Source organism: Hippoglossus hippoglossus, chromosome 17 (assembly GCF_009819705.1).
Source record: "Hippoglossus hippoglossus isolate fHipHip1 chromosome 17, fHipHip1.pri, whole genome shotgun sequence".
Lineage (NCBI taxonomy): Eukaryota > Metazoa > Chordata > Actinopteri > Pleuronectiformes > Pleuronectidae > Hippoglossus > Hippoglossus hippoglossus.
Genome location: NC_047167.1, coordinates 1,950,637 through 1,972,967, shown reverse-complemented (window position 1 = coordinate 1,972,967; position 22,331 = coordinate 1,950,637). Strand labels below are relative to the sequence as shown.

The 22,331-nt window shown below is 41.9% G+C and overlaps 1 protein-coding gene across 4 annotated transcripts in view; it reads left to right on the top strand.

The window, feature by feature from the left end:
• cdh6 (cadherin 6) overlaps positions 1-22,331 on the top strand; it is an 80,823-nt gene that overhangs the window by 5,649 nt on the left and 52,843 nt on the right. For all 4 annotated transcript variants that reach the window (XR_004616710.1, XM_034613111.1, XM_034613110.1 and 1 more), the window contains exon 2: positions 21,172-21,515. Coding sequence is in view for 3 of the 4 variants with exons in the window: in XM_034613111.1 (XP_034469002.1) it covers positions 21,297-21,515 (219 nt within the window). In the remaining variant the exon portion in view is untranslated. The remainder of the gene's footprint in view (positions 1-21,171; positions 21,516-22,331) is intronic.

Below are 22,331 nucleotides of genomic sequence, written 5' to 3'. Positions count from 1 at the left end.
TTCTGCTGGTGTCACGTGAGCCTCAGCTCGCTGAAATAGCAGCAATTTGGCAACATTTCAGGCTGGAAAGTCTCATTAGTAAAAAAACGGCAACATGTTTATTTATTTGTGTTCTTTTTCAGTTGTGACTGTCAAAACTAGATGATAAAAGAAGTTCTATAGCGTTGCTGTTTGAGACATTCATTATCGCATTGGTTCAGCTCCATTTGCAGCACACATTCTCTGGTATGTATATATTTTTCATGTCAGTGGAGTCTCAAATGTTCTGCCCTGGGCCCCAGACACATTTACACTGTATTATATGGAAAAGTGAAGAGAGGAAAAGCTTTTGACAAGTGAACCAGTCAGGCTCATTTTCAGTATTGACGGCGCAAGACGTGACCTTCAACCTCTGACTGGGAGAGCTTCTTCCCAAAAGGCCTCATACTTAAGTTGCTTGGAAAACGGCCAGTTTGCCCATGATCTGTTACTGTATGTAAAGTCGTGAGCGTGTTCACCAGACACAGCAACACAGGGATGCTGCCGGTGCAAACGATGTTATCAGATATCATTTTTCAATGGATTGCAATGGGCATTAAAAACACTGAGTACATGATGTCGTCTGACAGGGGAGCATCTCACACATTTAATTATAGCAGCTCTGGATGCTAATGAAGCCGGGAAACTGCTCTGTGTGCTAATCTATGCTGACGGCCGACAACTGCCCTGACAATGCTCTTTGTGCTCTGTATGCGTGTGTGTGTGTGTTTGTGTGTGTGTGTGTGTGTGTGTGTGTGTGTGTGTGTGTGTGTGTGTGTGTGTGTGCAGAAGGTGATAACACTGATACGGTACAGGTACATCGTCAGGTACATTAAGTGGATTAAGAAGCAAAAGTGCGGCTGTAGTAAAGGTGTGTGTGTGTGTGTGTGTGTGTGTGTGTGTGTGTGTGTGTCCCTTTGATCGTCATATTCCCAGACTATTTGCTGATCCAAACAGTGCCTAGCTCTGTTTTCCTAACCTGCAGACCCCGCTCCCCACAATTGTGTATAATTGCATGGAAAGCATAGAGCGAAGGAACGCTTTAATACACCGTGAGCATGGTTGTTAGCTATCTCCTTCCCGCCCATAACTCCAGGCCACAGCAGATACCAAATTGGAGTGCATGTGAATAGCAGTAGCTTTTAACACGCTGCAGAAAGCATTCACATCAAATGAACAGTTTTCCTCTGACAGGTGTTCAGCTGCATCTGTCTGGAAGAGAGACGCTAAATTGTTGTTTGAAGACAAGCGTCAGGCTTCCTCTCGACTGGCTTGACAGATCCTCCAATTACAGCTCTCTGGGCCCAGTGTGTCGTGTTTGCAAATGCAGTAGATCGCTGTTCATCAGAGCCGGGTCAGAAAGAATGAAAAGACGTGGCGGCTTGTCAGATTTCTTGAGACCGCCTTACTGTTTTAGTCTGAAATCCGATGAAAGGCTTGTTTTAAAGCAAGATTAAAATGGCTTGCGGAGCACAGTGCGTAATTAGAGTTTGCTATGTTATGGGAGAGTAAAACCGAGGAGAACTTTGTTGAACATTAAAATGGACTAAAGAAATGAAGCAGTGAGAGGGTGAACGCCTGGTGACGAGAACACATAAATAATCTCACTTAGGAGTTTTGCCAAGTTAGTTGTGTGGTTCAAAGACTGTTTTCACACTGACACAACACAGCACACTGCTGAAGTGGAGGCATTTTCAGCTTGGAGGGCAGCAGCGTTATCACAGGCAGCCACCGAACCTCTGAAAACAACTGGAAAACTGTCGCCACCGGCTTCTAAACTGTGATTCTAAGGTCTGCACTGTAACTGCAGCCTGCAGCCCGAAACAGATGTGTTTCAATGGTGGAGCAGTATTATCACTTATTTTTCCTATTTTATTTATATGTTTAAACCTTCTGGGAAAAGCTAAACAAGCTGTAAGAACAACCTCTGACGTCCTGCCACATTGTAAAGTCTGACGTAAAAGCAGTTCCCCATCTTCACCAGCTAAATTAGTAACTGTGTTTGTCTGCAGAGTAAGGAGTGTAGAGAGGGTTCACCGGAGCTCTTTCACTGCAAACAGCTGAGGGAAATGATGCTGCTGGTTACTGGAAAACCAAATAATAAAAAAGATCCTAAAAAAGTTCCGATCTATCATCCAATTCCACAAAGGTCTGTGTGTCTGCCTGTATGTGGAACACATATCTTGTTCATCTAATCGGCTCCACACTTGGCACACTGAGCTCTGCATGAGAGTGCTCTTAACATCAGTTCAGTAAATCATGCATCAACTTATATATAAACCACACATGTGAACATTAATAAAGCAAATTCAGGTTTATTTTATGAAAAACTATAAAACTATAAAATCTAAAACCAGGTAAGATAAAGAAAAAAACGTCCCACTTGAAGGCATGAGCTCGGCTTCAGCTCGACTCTGATCAGTGTACTCAGTAGGTTGAAAACAATAGCCCCTTAGACAATAAAGCAGTAAAGACACGACTTCCAGCTGAGCTTCACAGCTTTGATGAGGCAACAGTGCAACACTGAGACGGTATATTTAGATATGGTTTGTTTGTATGGAACAAGCTTAAAAAAGATTGAATAACAAAGATAATGCCTACAAGTGAGTGAGGGTTGGAAACTCAAAAGATAGATCTTCTGGCGTGTATTTCTTTAAAGTTGTTATTTGTTTATGGGTTACATCACTGTCAACACCTTCGCACTTAAAATCCCTACTCCAGCAGCAGAAATACCAAACATCTCTTTCCCAGTGGAGGAATGCTGCACCAGAATTTATTCAGATACAGAAAATAATTTTTTTTTTAAAATTCTTATATTGTGTAACATTTTGTGTTGTATTGCCAAGTCTTGCACTTGCACACACAGTGCCCCCCCCCCCCTTCCCATCACCTGTCTCTATCTCTATCACAGTTAATATTTTGTGCCGCATATATATAGAGTGCAGAGTAGCTAGTGAAGCTGGAGGTGTGAGAAACTGACAGCACACCTGGGATAACGTCCTGACTGTATGGTGCTACAAAAGACAGGCTTGATATTCACAGGAACAGTCTATAACCTGTCAGGCCACTGAATAGGAACAGTTTATAGTCTCTTGACCCATGTTTGCCAGGTTGGGTTCACACAATGTAAAAAAGCACAAAGACAAACACACTTGGAAACACTCTCTCTGCATGTGAGGGTCTTATTTGTTTGGTTTGAAGTGCTCCTCATCATCAGGCTTTGTCTGCGTTAATGGGAGATGAGAGCAGTGGCGGGAATGAGCGGGAAAAAGCATATATGTTGGCCAAAAGTGGTTTGAAACAGAATAGTTAATAAACTCCCTCACAAACCAGCCACAGCTGCTGTTTATTGTGTTTCGCAGTATCTGTCTTCGGGGGGCTGTGGGGAACAGCTGGATGATATAAGAGTGCACGAACAGAGGTTAGTGCAAGTTGTTCAATTTTATTCCTTTTGATTATGGTCCACTTTCATTGGATTGGATTGGACAGGACATGGTGCTGTAATAAAACAGTATAATAAAAGAGGCTGTATTTCGAGGGGAGCTTTTATTGCTGTGCTTTAGATGGGCTGTCAGATTTTTAACACATTTTCTGGCCCCGTTTTTATCTTCAGTGTAATCCTCTGTGTCATTCTTTAAATAGAAAAGATTACATATTTTTCTGGCAATGTTAGAGAGGGAACCTATTTATATGTCAGTAATATGTTAATTACCCCTAAGAGGGATACTGTTCATAACAGTTTGAATCACACTCACACTGTGAGGAATAGGAGGAAGGCTGAGCTAAGGTTTACTACCTGAGGACAACAGACGACTACACACAATGTGCTCTTTACACACCATGGCCTTGTACAGGACCTATACTGCACCTCTACGTTAGATAATGCACTTTACAGTGTTCTCCTCTATAGCTACCGCCCACTTCCAAGGCAGTGAACTGCTCACACGCTGACCTTCAGTGCATCCATTCATTTTGCCGACCCATTACTCATGTGAAGGGTCGCAGGAGGCCGTCTCAGCGTCAGACAGGTAGCCAGGCAACACTCGATTTCTTTAAGCCTGAATCTCTGCATCACTTGGTACTGATCCAGTGTGAAATATGTAAATGAGCAGCCTCGAAAGTTTAGAAACTGACTAGGGTTAGCGGATGTGTCTGCACTAATTTATACTGGGGGACGTTGTTTCATCTTCTGCTGGAGGTGTGAAAAGTCATAAGCAGCAACACACACTGATAATGTGCAGGATGCACCGAAGCATTGACGTGATATCAACTCTCCAGGCAGACATCAGTGTTATCTTTTCACTGCTGACTACTTGTACCATTACTCATCTGTAGTCTTTGGCTCATATTGTAAATTAAATAACACTTTTTTAGATAAATGTTGATGTTATGGATATTTTGTCCATGATATCGATAGCCTTGTCTCGACCAAAGTATTTGATATTGAACTTTAAGGCAACATTCATATGACTAAATTGGCATTTTCACACCTTAACAATCTCTGCCCACATGAGTCTCTCGTTCACATTAACACGCCTGAAAAGGCATATTATGTTCCCCTGGTCCCCGCTGTGGAAACACACAGTTCCTGGGCAAAGTTCCTGCAGTGGAAAAGCAGCTAATTCAGATGTTGAGCCACTTTCACCTCCACAATGACCATATTGTTAAATAAGATCCTCTCAAAACCTTTTGACTAGGAGCGCAGTGAGAGAGCACGAACCAAGGCTAATGCCATGTTAAAGAAAGTGAAAACAAGTCCTTGTTCTGCTGTTGTTCAGATCCCCCCCCCCCCCCCTCTTCAAAATTGTATGGAAATAGGTTCTGTAGTTTTTGAGTAATCCTGATAAACCCGGAAAAACATTTTGTGATTTTATAACTTCCTTGGTGGAGGTAATACAAATTGTACATCATAATGTTCATGATGGCAGAATTTACTGCAGCGCTGTTGTGTAAGATTATATTAACTTTAGCTGGTTGCATATGTCAGTGCTCAGTATTTACAGGGTAGTTAACGAGCGGAGGCCGACACTTCCTCCATGTTTATCAGCTTTGTCTCGAGACTGACTGCTCACCACAGTGCTTATTAATCAATTTTGGACGTGACATAGAAACGAGTGGCCTGGGAGCAGGAGCTAGCTGAACATGAATATTTGATTGTGACTTCTGGAATAAGTAGATTTTTCTCCCCAAGACCCCTCAACTGCTTCCAAATTGGATTCATCCCTTTTTCGAAGCGATTAAGATAAGAGGAAGCTCCGCGGTTCACCCCAGTGAGAGGAAAGATGGAATGTTCAGAAGAAGTTTTTTACTCTCTTAACCATATCTTTGCTCTTTACACACTCATGGAAACACACATAGTAGTTTACAAGGGTAGACATTTGCTCATTTGCATAGTAATGGCCTGCCACATTCCACGGGAGAGTGACAAAAGCATGGTCCCTGTGTATGTGTGTTCCTGCTGTTTCTCGACTCCGTGGCTGCCATAAAACAGGGTTTCTCATGATAAAATGTCCCGGTGAATGAAAGACCTGCAAACAGAGCGCAGCTACAGACCCTCGTAAACACAGTCACACACAGGAACGAAACGCAGGATTTTATGCTGGTACACAAAGTCAGGCCAAAGCCTTTTTAGCACAGAGTTGAGTTTTCCTGTAAGCACCTTAACAAGTAAGTGTAATAAGTAAATGTTCGTTTAACAGCTGTCTTTAAAAGATCTTTGTCCGTTGTGTACTTGAAAGGTTTTGGTGTGCTCCCTTTACCTCCAGCTCAGGGTTCAGTTTCCGAACCTAACTGTGGGCTGGGAGGAAATATTATATACGTACTGTCACTGAAACTAAATTAATTGTGTCTGTATAATAATCCTTGTAAGATTCTGCTGAAACAGCAACGAGTGAGGCTCTAATGCAACTGAAAGGAAAATACAATTAACAATATAGGTTGTATAAACATAATGTAAACACAGCACAGTGTCGCAGAGCAGGTCAAGTGCAACTGGTAAAGGCTGCTTGGCATAAACATAATACACTCTTTGAGCATCAACACATTCAAATAGAAATAAAACAACAGATACTACAGTAACTACCATGTCTCAGCTGAAAAATATATGAAGAGCTGTGTGAGAAATAAAGCCTGTTTACACCAGTGGTCAGAAGTAATTGGACACTGGTCTACTCAAGGGTTTTTGGGCAGCTATGTGTTGTTTCACATGTGGCTCAGAGTGAATTGAGCTTTATGCTAACCAATGCTGTAAATACACATAATAATAAATAATCTATTGCATTTCTGTCCGTCCTGGGAGAGGGATCCCTCACATGTGGCTCTCTCGGAGGTTTCTACGTTCTTTGCCCTGTTAAAAGGGTTTTTCTTTTTGGTAGTTTTTCCTTACTCTTGTTGAGGGTTAAGGGCAGAGGATGTCACACCTTGTTAAAGCCCTAAGAGACAAATTGTGATTTGTGAATATGGGCTATACAAATAAAATTTGATTGATTGATGAATTGAAATATGCCATTAAGGTTGGAGTGGATCTGTCTGAAGGCTGGTTGATCTTCGCTGTGGTTTTTCTGGCGAGAGAGTGCTCTATAAATGATGTAATTCGCGTCGAGGCTCCAAAACCTTTTCATGGCGTTTGGTCATGCACGTTCATCTCAACTTAGACCCCTTCGAGGGAAGACTGGCAAAGTAGGTTCGCCTTTACAAGCATCTCCACAAACCTGCAGAGGTTCAATGGTGCAGAATTTTTGGAAAGAGATTGCTGCTTCACCTGGTAAAGAAGAGCTATTTTGCTCCAGAGTTTGGAGGAACATTAGAGATTGCTTTGTTAAAGCCCAAAAAAGGTAGTGTGGAAAGAGTGGTGACCCAGGGGTCAAGGAGTTCCCGGCAATACTGGTTGAGCTGGGATGGCTGTTCCAGTTCAACAAGCCCAGAGAGACTGAAAACAATATCGACTGACTTACAGAAATGAAATGTTTGGTGGTGTTTACTATTGTTTCTAGGTCGCCTTCTTTGCTTAATTTCTTGTGTCTTTATCCACATACTACATTTGTTAGCTAACGTGCAATGTCTTGACCATAAATGCCTCTGTGCATGCTTGTAGATTGTGCGCTATCTTCAGAGGCCTGCGCCAATGTGTGAGTATAAATAAGGCTTCAAAAGTAAGGTCCAGAATTTGAAATTGCCGTTTTATTTTAAAAACTCCAGGTTGAGACATTTGAAAAGCATGAAATAGTCAATCGCGTTTGCTTCCTGATGGACATTTTCGGATGTGTTGATATGGACAGATATCTGATGCACATCTAGACATCGATTTTTTTTCTGCAAGGGAAAAAGATAAAAGTGAGACTCAAGAAGCAAAATATGTCAGAGAAAATGTGTGCTGAGTTAAGTGCGACACCTAGTGGTAAAATGTATCTTAAAATCAAACCGGTTTGAAAATATTTACACTAAGGGCTGGGCAATTAACCGAAAATGTATTGAAACTGACATTTATTAACTTTAACCGACTTAACCATGCTCATTTCGGTTAATTCGGGTAATACTTCCCCCACTGCGTGCATTCACAAACTGTTGGGTTTCTGCTACGTTCATTTTGCAGCAGCGGACCGGGTACTGTGCACCGTGCTGTGTTACCCTGCTGCATGTCCTCACTCCCCCGCTGCACTCACTTTACAGTTTAACTATAAACACCAACACTAATCACAAGTTATTAGGACATGTACAGTCCTCGAAGTTTACTTTCTGTTTTTCTGATTCGCTCAAGATTTTCCGGGACACGTATTTGAACACATTGAACGAAAAGGCCGACATTTTGTGGGCATAAATTGTACCTGCTACACACAACACGAGACGTAACGCACACAGCCAGGACACCAGGGTTAAAGGGACCGGAACAACACAATCGTTTAATAACTAAATATGTGTGAAGAGCAACAGAGTCGAGCCCACACACATACACACACTCACTCCTGCAGACAGGAGAGAAGTTCTTCCTGCAGATTATGACGCAACGCGGTGTTTTAACTTCATTGTTGCAGAAGAAGTGACACCTTGTTTATCCAGGACCATAAATAGGAATTCAGCAGGTTTTTATGAAGATCAGCTCTAAGTGTGAGTGATTAGAAAAGAGCAGAGGAGCAGAGTCTCTTTAGATCATGAAATTGATTTAAAGCCCCCCCCCCCACCCCCAGCCCTATTTACACTGTTAAAACTAAGCAGCAGTAGAAACCTTTAAAGACACAAAAGGCATGTACTTAACAAATGTAAATTTGACCTTTTTGCCAAAGAAGGGTTTTTTCATTATTGATTGGTTAATGGGAGAAATAACGAGGACATTAATTAATAATAAAATAACCCCATAGTAAGACCCTGCTCTGGTCCACACCCATAGAGGGACACACTGTGATGTCATTTTACAGGATTTCAGATCAGCGATTTCCCCACTGAAGTGTTTTGGGGTCTGCTGGTGTGTGATAAAAGATGCTCACTACGAGTCAGGTCTCCCATCCTCGTCAATCCAGCTGACCCCCCACCCCTTCTCCCCGAGCCCGCTCTGGGGTTACGTAATACTGTAAATCCTAAAGTACCATCTGGTACCAACAACACTATCCATCACTAATTGTTGTTGATGCACATGGCAGCAGTCATCAGAGCTCTCAGGAAACACACGCTAATACAGACACACACACGCGCACACACGCACACACACACGCACACACACACACACACACACACACACACACACACACACGCTCACTCACTCAAACACAGTGAGGGCTTTGCTGCTTAACCCAAAAGCACAGACTGAGACATAATGAACACACTTACTTTCTGCAAAGGTGTATAACGGGGACAAGGTCTTTGATAGATAGCAAAACCATTCAAACCTCTCACACACCCACACACACACACACACACACACACACACACATTTCAACATCTATTATCTCCCCTTTGTTAAGATTAAAGCAGCTCAGGTTGCATGGGGGATTAGGCTGGTTGGGACTTTGTAATTGCTGGGAAAGGGTCACTCAGTGAGTGCATTTGTGTGTGTATGTGTGTGTGTGTTGGGGTCAAGCATTGGCAGCAGGGATTACATGACCCACAATGTGCACGTCCTGTAGTGTGCCTTGTCAGTTCCTGTGAACCATGACACTCCACTAAAAGCTGACTTTAGATCAAATGTTTATGTCCCGTTCCCTTCAAACCTTGGATGTTATTTAGATTGCATGCAATAAAACTCTCATCCATTCACTATATTATCCAGTGGGCCACACTACACTACATATATGTAGGTCATTTTATGGACACACAAATACGGTTGAGAGCTTCTGCCATTCACAGCCCCCCCCCCCATACACCAGTTGCATTTCTCACCAGAGGGGACAGGGAGGAGGTGCGAGCTCTGCAGCATTTCAGGATGAAGCTATCTGTGCCATGATGTGTGCTTTGGGTAGAGACACTAATTACAAACAGTGCTAGATAAAAACCCATCCAAACACACTTTCACGCTCGTCCCAGTAGCGGCCTTGAAATGAGGTGTGAGTGCCAGTTGACTGATTCCAGTCACTAACCCGCTGTCACATTGTGTGTGGCTGCATCAACAAGTTCATTGATTTCCTAAAACATTGATTGACCCCAAAACTTGGGCTTTACCCACAATGGTGGTGTGCTGTTATTCAACACGCGCTAAATGGATCTTTGTGAGGCTGACTAATTTGTAAAAGTGTTGTTGATGTTAAGCTTTGTTATTTAACTGCTGCAATAGGAGGCACACTATGGTGACCGTTCGAAATGCTGGGCGGATTTTATTCAGCTGCAGCAGAGGAACCGTAGATTTGATGTGCCGTGTTGCATGACCAACAGGTCTAGCTGGGTCTTGCTAAAGCCTATATGCTAAAACAGTGCCAGTGCATCCTTCAGCTGGGACCTCTACGTTCACTTCTCCCCTCAGTGAGGCGTTCACCACCTTTCTGCTGCTCCTGATAATCCCTGTGGTGACCGCAGAGCTCTTTCAGCTCAGTGGAGCCCTGTGGTCTGTTCGAGAAAAGGCTGAAGTATTTAACTCTCTTTCCAGTTGCCTCAGTAGTTCAGAATGAGCTGTGCACTCAAACGTTGTAGGGGCAATATTCCCAAGACTCAACAGCAGGTTTTAAATGGAGGAAAATGCTCCAAACATTCACATCCTTTTTCCAAGACTTCAATCTTTGTTAAAAGTTTGATTTCAACTACAAAGTGTAATTTATGAGCACAATGATTTTTTTTTTTCGGGCACATATAAAGCATCCAAAGACCACAAACATAGCTAATATTACTTACATAATAGAGTGTTGTTGAACGTATTGTTTCAACAATGTGAGCATCCAGAAGTAAACTTGTGTGTGTACTGAGAGCTGAATGTCATAATCGGTTTTGTTTAGTAAAACAGTGTGCAGCTGAAATAAGTTGTGAGCATGCATTCAGTAAAATGACAATGATTAGAGAACAATGTGTTATTCTGATATTCTGTGTAAAACAATGCACCCGAGCCTGTAAATGCCAGCATCCCCATCGATTTGAACACAGAGGTGGAGAGGATCCAGATTGGTTGCAGGATATCCACTTATACAAAATGAACTCATTTATTTGAATAAATATTGTAGCGAAGCGTCAGTGGCACTCGTCAGAGCAGAGGCCCTGTCATAAAAAGCCAGTGGGTATAAATGACTGGGACTGCCGGCGCTCTCTGCTCTGGTACTTTAATGTCATAATGGTTTGATTGAACATTGAGTGCTTAAAAACAATGAAGCAGTTTAGTCTTTCTCCATTCGCAGCAGCATCATACAGATAAAGCCAGTTTGTAACACGATGCTTTGTAACTTTTTTAGAGGGACATTTCATTGTAGATAATTGAAGCCACAGTATCCATTTCTGAGGTGCGTACATCAAACCTGTGTTAGTCCTGTAGACTAAATACCTTAAGGTAAAAAACAACAGTGAAACACAAATGAGACTTCTACACCTTGATAATACTTATGTGTTTATTCATTGCAAAGGTGTTTTTCTGTGTAAATGGTAAAATGGTCTGTATTTATATGGAGCTTTTGTAGTCTTGATGACCACCTAAAGCACTTTACAGTACGGTTTTGCCATTCACCCATTCGCACACGCACATCTATGTACAGCACTTTTTTCTATGAGGGGCCATTCGGGGTTAAGTATCTTGCCCAAGGACACTTCGGCATTCAGATGGGGAAGACTGGGATCGAGCCACTGACCTTCTGGTTGGAGGACAACCGCTCTACCCCTCAGCCACAGGCGCCTTTGTATGGTCTGATTTACTCAACTCCATATTCACACACATTGTTTAGTTACATAATCACATATGTTCTACACTTATACACGGTGATCCTATTACTCAAAAGCCGAGTGTACATCAATCCAAAGCTCAGACATTAAATTACTTTTTAAATGTTTATGATAGATAAACTTATAATTGTGTTTCAATAAGGACATTCAGAAGATTTGTCTCTATGACAACCACTTTTACGGTGTGTCCAAACGTGGTGAGGGAGGAGGAGCTTGCCGATTCACTGCAGGACAGGTTTTATGGTTCTCAGTCCTGTTGGTTTGCAGCAGGTGGCTGGGTTTCATGGGCCTCAACTGTTAGAACAGCGCCTCCTAGTCTTATAACTCAGAAGTGTCTGAGCTAATGAAAAAAGGTGTATTTTCACCAAACGTCACATGGAGCACCAGAACACCGAAATAAAACTTTACATTTTTTTTTTAAATAACTGTTTCCAGACCCCATTGTGTGGACATTCTCTGGACAGCAGGAGAGTCTCCGTAGCCCTCAGGTTCATGTTCTTTGTCTGCGTCATTTATATGTATGACACATCTTTGTCATCCTGAGATATTTGTTTTCTTTTTGTATTTTTCAGTTTTGCGTCTGTCGCATATTTGAAACATCATCAACATGCCCACTAGTTTGTGGTAGATCCTCTAGAAAATATCCAGCTGTATTTTCACATTGGCTCACTTGGAAATTATCTGTGGTTTTTACTTGCGGGCTGGCATTATAGGCTCCACTGAATCATATGATGTTTAACACGTGATGCAGATCTAGCAAACATATAGAACTATGTCCAATCATATCTTTGTAGGCTTGTAAATGTTAAAGATGTATTTCTGTTGTGTCTAAAGAAAGCACATCACACATTCAATTCACACTGAAAAAGCGCATCTTCTCTGAACAGAATGGTTAATGGGTTTAAGCCTTGAAAATGTATTTTACTGAAATATCAGAAAACTGCGACCCAACATAAGGTGCTTTCAGACATGAACTCCAGATAATCTCCTGAAATCATCTGGTGGGGATGTATGTGAGAACACAAACGTCTATAGAGTCTGGACAATCTCCAGAGCTTTTCCTGGGAGCCAATACTCCTAACACTCGCTCTGTGAGCGACGCGTGTACATCACAGAATGTCTTGCTTCTCAGTTAGGCGTCCATGTTATCAGATTAGAGCACCCACGCTGCTTGCGTGAGCAGCACGTCTCAGGCACATGCTGCTCTTCTCGAGAGTCGGCGTCTTGCCTATTTTCTCAGCTTACCTCGTGTGGTTCACAGCAAAAAAGACTGCGAAAATGATCTTTCACCACAGTTTCAATATCGGTATCTGTTGATTAGATCACAAACATAAATATTTTCAACACTTGTTCCAAAGTGAAAGCACCGCAGGGTTTCTGTTGACTGAATCCATTCATTTGTTATAAGGGGTTTTTGTTTGTTACTGCAAGACCAGAAGATGCATGACTTCATACTGTAGAGTCCTGGCATAGAGTGTAGAGACCTTCTTTTGTTCAAGGAAATACAGTAGTCCAACCAGGAACCTCACATTGCAGTTCTACTGCAGACACGCAGCAGATTGGTGGCGATGCCATCACCTGTACTCATGCAGGCTGTGTGGCCCGGATGTGATAATGTCTGAATGAGCCCATGTGAGAACAAAGCAGAAGATTATCCAGAAATTTACACAAAATGAAGATGATGTTCTAGAACTTTGAAAGATGGCAAAATACAAGAGCTCTTGGTGATAAAGGCCGGTGTCAATATGCTGTAAACAAAACAGCACACTACCCCTTCTCTGAACAGTCCGAAGATTCCTGTGTTGTTGTGAACACGTCTGACCTGAGAATCTCCTGCTGCTTTCTTCATTTTTGATAAAGGCAAAACTTGGTCAAAGTCTGGACCTCATTTTATGGACATGTGGAGTTCATGTCTGAAAACAACAATACACACATGATCTGCAGATAGTCACAAGTGGAGAAACCACAAACATCTTCAGTTTCTTGAAATCAAAAGTGTTAAAACTCTATGTTGTAAAACATAAAGGTATAAGTGTTGAAGATCAAATTTCTTTACACCAAAATAGATTTGACCTGTGTTTGAAATATACAAGGTTTAGCTAATGGTTAGATCTTGGGAAGAAAAGGAAAGGATAGTTAGGTTTTGGGGAGACAACATCTTGCCTCAGTTCTGGGTTACACAACCAAGGTAATCTGAGATAAAACACAAAACTCACAGTCCTGTGCAAAAATGTCTGAAGTTCCGCCAAAGTTGATGTGAGGCTTCAACAATCGAGAGCGACAGATCAAGTGTCTTTACAGGTTCACTGCCAACGTCTGGCTCAGCAAGAAAACACTTTCTCTGGCAACACAAACAGGACATTTAGTGCTAAAAATAACCCTGGATAATAACCTGCATGTTTCGGCCCTTGGTTAGGGATGAGATCCATGTTGAGTTCAACTTAAGCAGTTGAAAGTGTTAGCCCATGTCTCCAGACTAGAGATGTGTACCGCGCAACAGTGTAGTGACATTTTATCGTCTCAGAGAGAGGGACACACTTTCATTTTCTTATTACACCATGTCCTGCTCTACCTTTTTGGCTTTTCAATGACCCACTATGTTATTTTCATTCGGAACCTCTTTGTTCTCTCTCTTAACACCATGGGACCTGGCTACTCAAAGTAATGTGGACTTATGAGAGTTGCGGTGCTTTGCCGTACAGGACTTCTGCACTGCCCTCCATGGTTCATAAAACCTAGTGTTGTTTTAACGAAAGAACTGATGTCTTGATCACAGCAGGAGTGTTGAGAACAGAGAAGGGGTGCTATGAGATGGCCTGCGGACCACACACTGTCTACACTCCAGCTGCCCTTCATGCACATAGATCATTGCTACTGTGTGTGTGTGTGTGTGTGTGTGTGTGTGTGTGTGTGTGTGTGTGTGTGTGTGTGTCATATGTGTCTGTATTGATGTGTTGGTATTATTGATCTCGCTTTGTATGGAGAGGACTGTAAAGCCTTTCTGGATGAGCTGTCTACCTGGACATACTGATGCTGAATAGCTGATGGGGCCGTTGCAGTGGCTGGGCAGTGTATGCCTCCTTAATGTTTATTCATCAGAGTCAGCATTTACCAAAGCTTTTCATTTTAAACAGCAGTTTTCACCCGAAGTTGCTTTTCATTTGAATGTCCACAGGGATAAAAATGGCTGGTGTCCCAACAACTAGCATTCGAGAATCAATCACAGCTTGTCAGTGTTTATATGAAATTTACGAGTCAAGTGGGGGCCATGTCTCAGACAACACTGACCTACAGTGACATACAGCTCAAGTTATATGTATGAGTGATATTTTCCTATTTCCTATTTCCTGTGCAAACAAGTGTCTACGCCAAACCGGTCATCAGCAGGCTGAAAAAGAAAACAAACCATCAATACCAGTCAGTATTTCCAAGAGATAATCAGTAAATAGCATCTAGCATCTCTGCTTTACCTTTACAGTCCTTATGTCCTCGTGCCATACATTCTAATATTGCACTTATTGTGTATTGATCCAAAATTCCTCCTGTGTGAGTAAGACTTTCCAAAATCTGTGTTAAGGATTTCTGCTTCCAGTAGGAACCAGTGGCCTCAGGGCTGAGTGCCACTGACTGGGTAGGGCAGTAGGAATGTGAAGGAGATAAACTAACATATTGTGGGTTCTTGTGCTTTATACTTGTTTGGCAAGAATTTTAAAATACCCTTCAGAAAAGCTGACCTCTGAAGGACTCTCTTTGAAAACATATTCTACGGTTCATAACAATGTCGGATTGTTCTCGTGAAGCGCTGGAAATCTTTTGGCCACACTGCAGCAAAATGCAGTGTTTGTCAGGGGGCAGCGCAGAGACACACAGGGGAGAGTTTTCCACAAACAAGTCATTTTCCTCCAACACTAGGATGACCTCAAGTGTCCGCAACATCAAGATAAACCCCTTACGAGGGAACAAAAACACCATCCCTGTACAAACCTAGTGCAAATGCAACAACGGAAATCTTTCTCCCAGTAACTGAATGGTTGATGATGGGCAAAGTGCTGCCAACACTGTTAAAATAGCAGCTCTGCTATGATTGAAATAGAAGGGCGAGCAAGGAGCACCGACTTGTTTCTCCACAGCCCTGCAAAAAGCCCAACACCATAAAAGATGTTGATGTCCCATCTTCCCGATTTCACATCTTGCCCCTTTCAGACAGGAGGCTTTTCATGGTGCCTTTAGTGATGTCTACAAAAAACGTTGGGTTTGGCTACACAATTGTGGATGAGTTAGATGATAGATAATTCATGGATTTTTGCATCTCTGATTTATGACATTTAACTTAAATTTTGAATTACTTTCTGTACACTATAATATTAAATTCATCCCATTGTCCATTCCTGGTCTTTACAGGACAACTACGCATTTCTGCCAGCAGTGACAATAGTTGTAAATCAGGATGCAGGAAGCAAAAGCAGGAAGATGCTTCCATGCCAACGTGTAATTGAAAGAGTTATCTGGGTTTCTCATAATCATAACCCAGTTATGGTGTTTACACAGACCAAGCCAAAAACTGGGTTACTGACTGTCTCTGTATTTCCCTTCACACTGAATAACCAAGATGACTGAATGACTGCAAAGTGGATTGGGAAGACATATGTACCGACTGTTACTGGCTAACTGAGCAGCTGACTGACGGAGCAGCTAATTGACACCGTGTCTCTGTGCTCCCCAACGTCTGTTCTGTATTAAAGAGAATGATTCATGGCGGTGTCATGTGGATCACAAAAAAGTTGCAGAAAAAGTTTCTCTCTTTAAAAACTTGTAGTCAGGTGTCTACAGTCAAGCCGCAGCTCCTGCACCTCTTTTATGGTTTATTCATAATGAGACTTCACACCCCCAACTACCAGTGACCGGACTATCTGACGGCTCCGTGAGTGTGTGTTTGCCGTTGTCTGTCTGTCTGTCTGCTGTCCCTCTGATGGACAGACAGTTAGAGAGTGTGTGAGATACATTTTGGACAGGCAGTGTGGACGCTGTTGGCTGCTTTCAGATGGCTAGTCCATTCTGATGGAAAGGGGTGGTTGGGTTTGTACTTGTCACACGCACACACACACACACTCACACACACACACACACAAGCTGCTCGGTGGCTGACATTCTCCTTTTTTCACCTCTAATTGGTCCTCTGGGAGTTGTCAGAGGTCTCAGTGGCAGTCTGCAAGGTGACAACACACGAGCGCGCACACACACACACACACACACACACACACACACACACATACTACCACCAACACAGCCCCGCATCAGGAGAAGTAGATGGAGGTAACAGAGGAGCAGAGGCGCTGTGATAGTCACCTGAAGGTCATGAACATTTATCACTGTTTGTAAAGTTGAAGGGTGGGGAGATTAGAGAGGAAGCATCATGCTGGCCTCGGCTGCTGCTCCAAACTCAGTGAGACCCCTTGTATGAATCCCAGCTGCTTTAATAACAGTCTCACCATGGTTATGGGCATATCAACTCGTATGCTGCTGAGTTATATGCCTGTTTATTTGAAAAGGCCATGGGGTTCTGGCAGTTTTGTTTTGGTCTGCAGCCTATGGAGCCTTGCATGGGACGTGTGGAGCTCTCTGGTGGACGCGCTGACTGTGAGTCTAATTCAAAAGCACCAGTGTAGGTGTAATTAACTAGACTGAGGATGTTAATTCTGTGCACACGTTGGAAGTCACTATTTCATTACATGGACTCTGTATTTTGTGGTTCATTAGGCAAGTGCTTTGGACAGATGCCATTTAAAGTAGGCTGTGAAATTACCATCAACATTGTTTTCACTTCTAGTCAGACATTTCTGGGAATGCTTCCACCACAGATTAAGCATGTTTCCCTTGCTGGAAAAATATGGCACTTTAGAACCACTTTATATTTATGTAAACTAACATACCATTACAAAGTTCTTTATAAGCATTTATTGGCTCTTTATTAATCATCATAAAAAACGTATATATATTCTGCATGAACATATTCTCCGACCACCAGACCAGTAAGTAGACCTATGGGTTTTCCCTCACACATTAGTCAATGAGCAATATGCTTTGCTCAGTATGGGCCTTATAAGGCTGAGCAGTCATTCTCCATTAATAGCACTTAGTAATTATGGTCTATTGTATTGTAATAAAACACAACATTTTGGAAGAGGAAGAGCAGTGTTGAGTTTGGTGAAATGTGGACACTTGATACTTTCAATATTAACCGTTGAATAAACAGACAAGCAGCGCTCTGTAGCAGCGCCCGAGACTCATCATCATCAGTGAAGTTATGGATCACAACAAAACGGCAACAACAACTGATTGGGAGTTCTGCGTACTGAGTCGAGCTTCGGTGAACATCGAATAAACAGGTGAACATATCTTTGTGCAGCAGCTGTGGGTGCGGCAACAGGGTTCTATGGACCGAGTCTAGCACCAGGCCTTTATTTGCTCAGGCTCAATGACTATAAGTCACTTTCACAGTTTCAGAAAGAATGCTGCAACCAGCATCACTACAGGCCAAGGAAAAAACACTTATTCCTTTTCCATCCCCCCATTTGTACATACAGTAACCTCATATCCGCAGTCAGAGAGAAGCCTCAACATCCCTCCACTCCGCCTTTTCTTCTGTAATCTTAGCACCACTAATCATTGTATCCTCATGATTTGTTTACGTTCAGTTGCTGCAATGGCTGCATTTGTACAGTTAAGCCATTTGAGCAGATGGCGCTCAAGATCAGCTTCTGATTGAATGAAAAAAAATGCAGAGCGTTCGACAGATATTTGTACAGCGACACCCTGTCAACAAGTTCGCAAAGCTCCTCTAGACTGAAGAGGAAGTGTGGCAGATTATTTGGAAACTTTCCAATCTAGTAACCAGTGTGATGATCACACACAATTAGCCTGCTGGGGAATGAGCAGGGCTGCAGGACATAATCAGATCTTTGATGTAGCTGCGCTTCAGCCCACAGACTGCACTTTTGTCAATTACTGCTTCCCACTATATAGAAGCATGAATATTTCTGAAGCCTCTTCAGGTTACACTGAGCCAGAGCACCGCACTCATTACCTTAGAAAACATTAGTCGTTATTAACCTTCTAATAGATCTGGAGAGATAAAATCCTTTGAAATCATTGGATGGATATCATTGGTTACCTTCAGACTGCGGTATGCCCTGTGTGAGTGACTGTAGCTCTTTGCCATAGTTGACTGTCTGAGGTATTATTTTAGCTTGAAGACTTCAAACGGTTCTGTGGAGAAAAATATCAAGCATTTCACAGAAACTGTACGTCAAGGCTTTCATGTCTGTTGTTTTTTGACTGCTATAACATAAGTAGCAAACCAATCTATTGAAAGGAGACGAATGTTGTAGGTGAATGTTTATGTCATTTGGAAGACAGTAAATCTCTTAAATCATTTTTTTATGGAAAAATTATTATCTGCAGACGTGAGAGTTCATTTGTGGTGATTCTGGACTGAGGCCAGTACATCTGTGATTTTTTAAAGAGCATTTTTGGGACTTTCCACAAACTCAAAACACACTAGAATAACAAAGCGATGGATGGGGGGGTCCCTTTGAACCGGAAAAGTTGAAGGCTCCAGCCTCTTTCACTGATTGATAATGGAAGCGGTGAGGCTCGTTAAAAAACAGAGTGAAGGCAGAATCAATTAGTCTCCTGTGTGCTCTTCATCGGATTCAATTAAAGCCTTTCTGTAAAGCACTGACTTAATGGGACTAATGCAGTACAGACACAGAGCAAGATGGAGCCAAGGACAAAGAAGCCAGGGAAAGAAGGAGCAACAATGCTTTGCCATTCATCAGTTAAAGGTTAAAGAGCAGCAATGACTGACTACTGTTTGATCATGTTGAACAAAATGTCTTTATAATGTGAACATGAGAGTCATTTTGGTGCAGTAGTTGACTGGAAGAAGGTGGTTGTGTTGGACTGGTCATGCTGGGGAATGCATCCCCACAGTCACGTTGAGATGACTGCTGGTTGAAAGCCATTGTTGCATGTCAGGGCTGCACCCTAGTGCTGGGAAGATGAACTGATGTGGTGAAGCCAGTAAACAATAAGTGTGTGTCAGCACTTTTTTTGATATTTGTTTTAATCAGTGCACTCAAGATCATGTTTGTTTTTCCTCGATGAGCGGCTTTAAAGAAATGCATCCTCACCCTGCATTGTCCCGGAGTCTCTCAGAATCCTGAAAGTATGAATTGACCTGGTGCGAACACAGTGTTGCCGCGCAGTGTCAACAGATTGAAACGGGTCATATTTGTATCAAAAGAGGCGCAGATAAAAAAAGAATATTATTTTTGCTTGTTGCGGCAAGACATTGACAGAGCTCTGTGTGGGAAGATAAAAGCACATTTCCTTTCAGTGTTGTAATTGCTGTGTAAGAGTTTCCTCCATATCCTTCTTATTGATCCAGTGCAGTATTTTAGTGCACACAGCCTGTTTTGGATGGTGTTTTTTGGATGATACAGCGATTGAGTCAGTGTTCAATTTGGATTTTGGAAGAAAATGTGTTTTTTAAACCAAGAACCTTTGTCACTGAAATGATGCGGCAGCAGCAGAGAGAGGCACATTTGTAAATAGTGAGGGAGCTGTGTTGGTGAATATTGACGTACTGAATCTAAACTAGTGGTTTCTGTTATCCTCACAGCTACAACCTCTTCACAACAGTATCACGTAAAGCCTGCCCAAGACTGGATGATATTGATATATTGCCGTATATTCTTTCAGGGCAAACTATGTGATGACACAATTCCTAAATCACCCCTATCTCTTTCCCCTTCATGTTCTGTAATACAACCATTTATATCCATGCATATGGGTGACTGTGGCTATGGAGGTAGAAGTGTCCTTGGGCAAGACACTAAATTCAACAGTTGACACTTAAACTGGGAGGTGTCCAATGAGGACAAGTACAAAATCCTGAATTCTACGACCCACATTAAGTTCAAAATCGGATTGAATCATTCAAATGAAATTTCTGCTAGTCCCTGCTATACTTTCAAGGGTAATTCTTTTTCAAATGTTTTTGATTTTCATAAATAAATCTGAACTGGAAAACCTTTTAATCAACTTTAAAAAAATCTAAATCGCAGGCACTTTTATGAGAAAAAAAACTATGAAAAAACCTGAATCTCCTCAAACAGAATTAATTGATTCATGATGCACATGCACTAGTTACAAGTTATATAGAGAATACTTAAGATTTTGAGATATTGAACTTCATTGCATTCAACAACCTTAAAGAAAGCATCTGAAAGAACATAGTGATTGCTTTACTAAAGTCAAGCAATCATCTGTATCTCACGTTGGCCTGAAACAGAACCATAGCCATGATTGTTCTAGAATTGTAACCAAATGTTTATGATGTTAAACATCATGTTGACTATCAACGATGTTACCCCAAACCAGGATCTTTCCCAAACCAAACCAAATTGTGCCTTTACCTCAACCCAAATGAATATTTACTATTTACTTTATTTGTCTTTTCCAACAGTGGATTTTGAACACTATATCTGTGGCATAGCTCCTGCTGCTGTATGGGGGCTGTGTCCCGCCCCTGTGGCTCACATCAGAGGGTTTAGGTCGGTGGACTTATTGGGTCTTTTTTCTCTTGTGTTTTTTATCAGCAAGTTGATTTGCATACATTTACAAATCAGTAAGATGGAAAACCTGCACTCCTGGCAGCTCAGGTCTGAATGATTCCATTATAAACTGTCCTCACACTGCTCTTCTATGAAATGTGGATCTCATGTCTGTTTCTCTCTCTCTGTCTTACAGCTTCTTTCTCCAGTCAGTCAAAACCTGAAGGACTATGACTGGTTCCTGCAGCTGCCTACTCGAGGTGATCCAGCTGGGCAGATAGAGCAGTTGTGACCTGTAGATCCTGCACTTCCTCCTGGAAAATGAGGACTATCGTACCGGGCCTTACGTGGCTCTGTCTTTGCCTGTCGCTGGATGCGTTGTCTTTGAGTGGACGGAAGACAGACGCAGTAGATGGAGAGGGAACTCAGGCAGCAATCAGAGGAGAGAGGCCACTTAGAAGAGTGAGACGGGGCTGGATGTGGAACCAGTTTTTCCTGCAGGAGGAGTACACTGGCAGTGATTATCAGTACATTGGCAAGGTAAGAGCTGTGCCCCTGCCTCCGTGTTTGTGATTACACATGAATGTTGACATGGTCCCGTGTGCTGTTATATGAAATTCCCTTGATTTGTTGGAAAGAGATCCATTAGTCATGGTTGGTCTGTTTCAATAAATTCCTGGATTTGTTCGTTTGTATTCTTGTTCAAAGTGATTACTCTGCACATGTGGCTCATGACTTGCAAGCGTGATGAACGTGCTTGATGATCATGACAGGAGTGTTATAAGTTGGTGCACACATGTGCTACTTGAAATGGTTTTCATGTGAACAATTACAGTCAAAAATAAACTGCTTGGTTTGGGTTCTGTACATTCAAATACATAGAAATCAGTACTCTGACAAATTGGATTCGATACTAAAGTGATACCTGGGTACACATTTCATAAGTTTATAAATATAATGATCTTTAAGTATTGCAAAAAGTCAACGGGGATCATTTGAATTATATACTTGTAGAGGCTTTCAATACAATGCAACTTTATAAATCCTGAAGGCAATTTGGTTTAGAGAAGAATAAACAAGATACAGACATGCACTGAAAAACATACGCTAACAACAATAACACATAAAAAACATTAAAAAAATATATTCATATGTATTCTTGAGTCATATTTCACCATTAAAAGTTTAGATTTTAGATTTTGATTTGGTACCATCACTTGTCATACCTTGATTTTTGAGTTATTTTCAATCTATAACAAATTAAGCCAGTTAAACTTTTACTGCAGGATCATCACTCGATCATGATTGGACCAAAATAGTCATGTGGCAGATTGTTTGTTTTATGGTTTCAGCCTT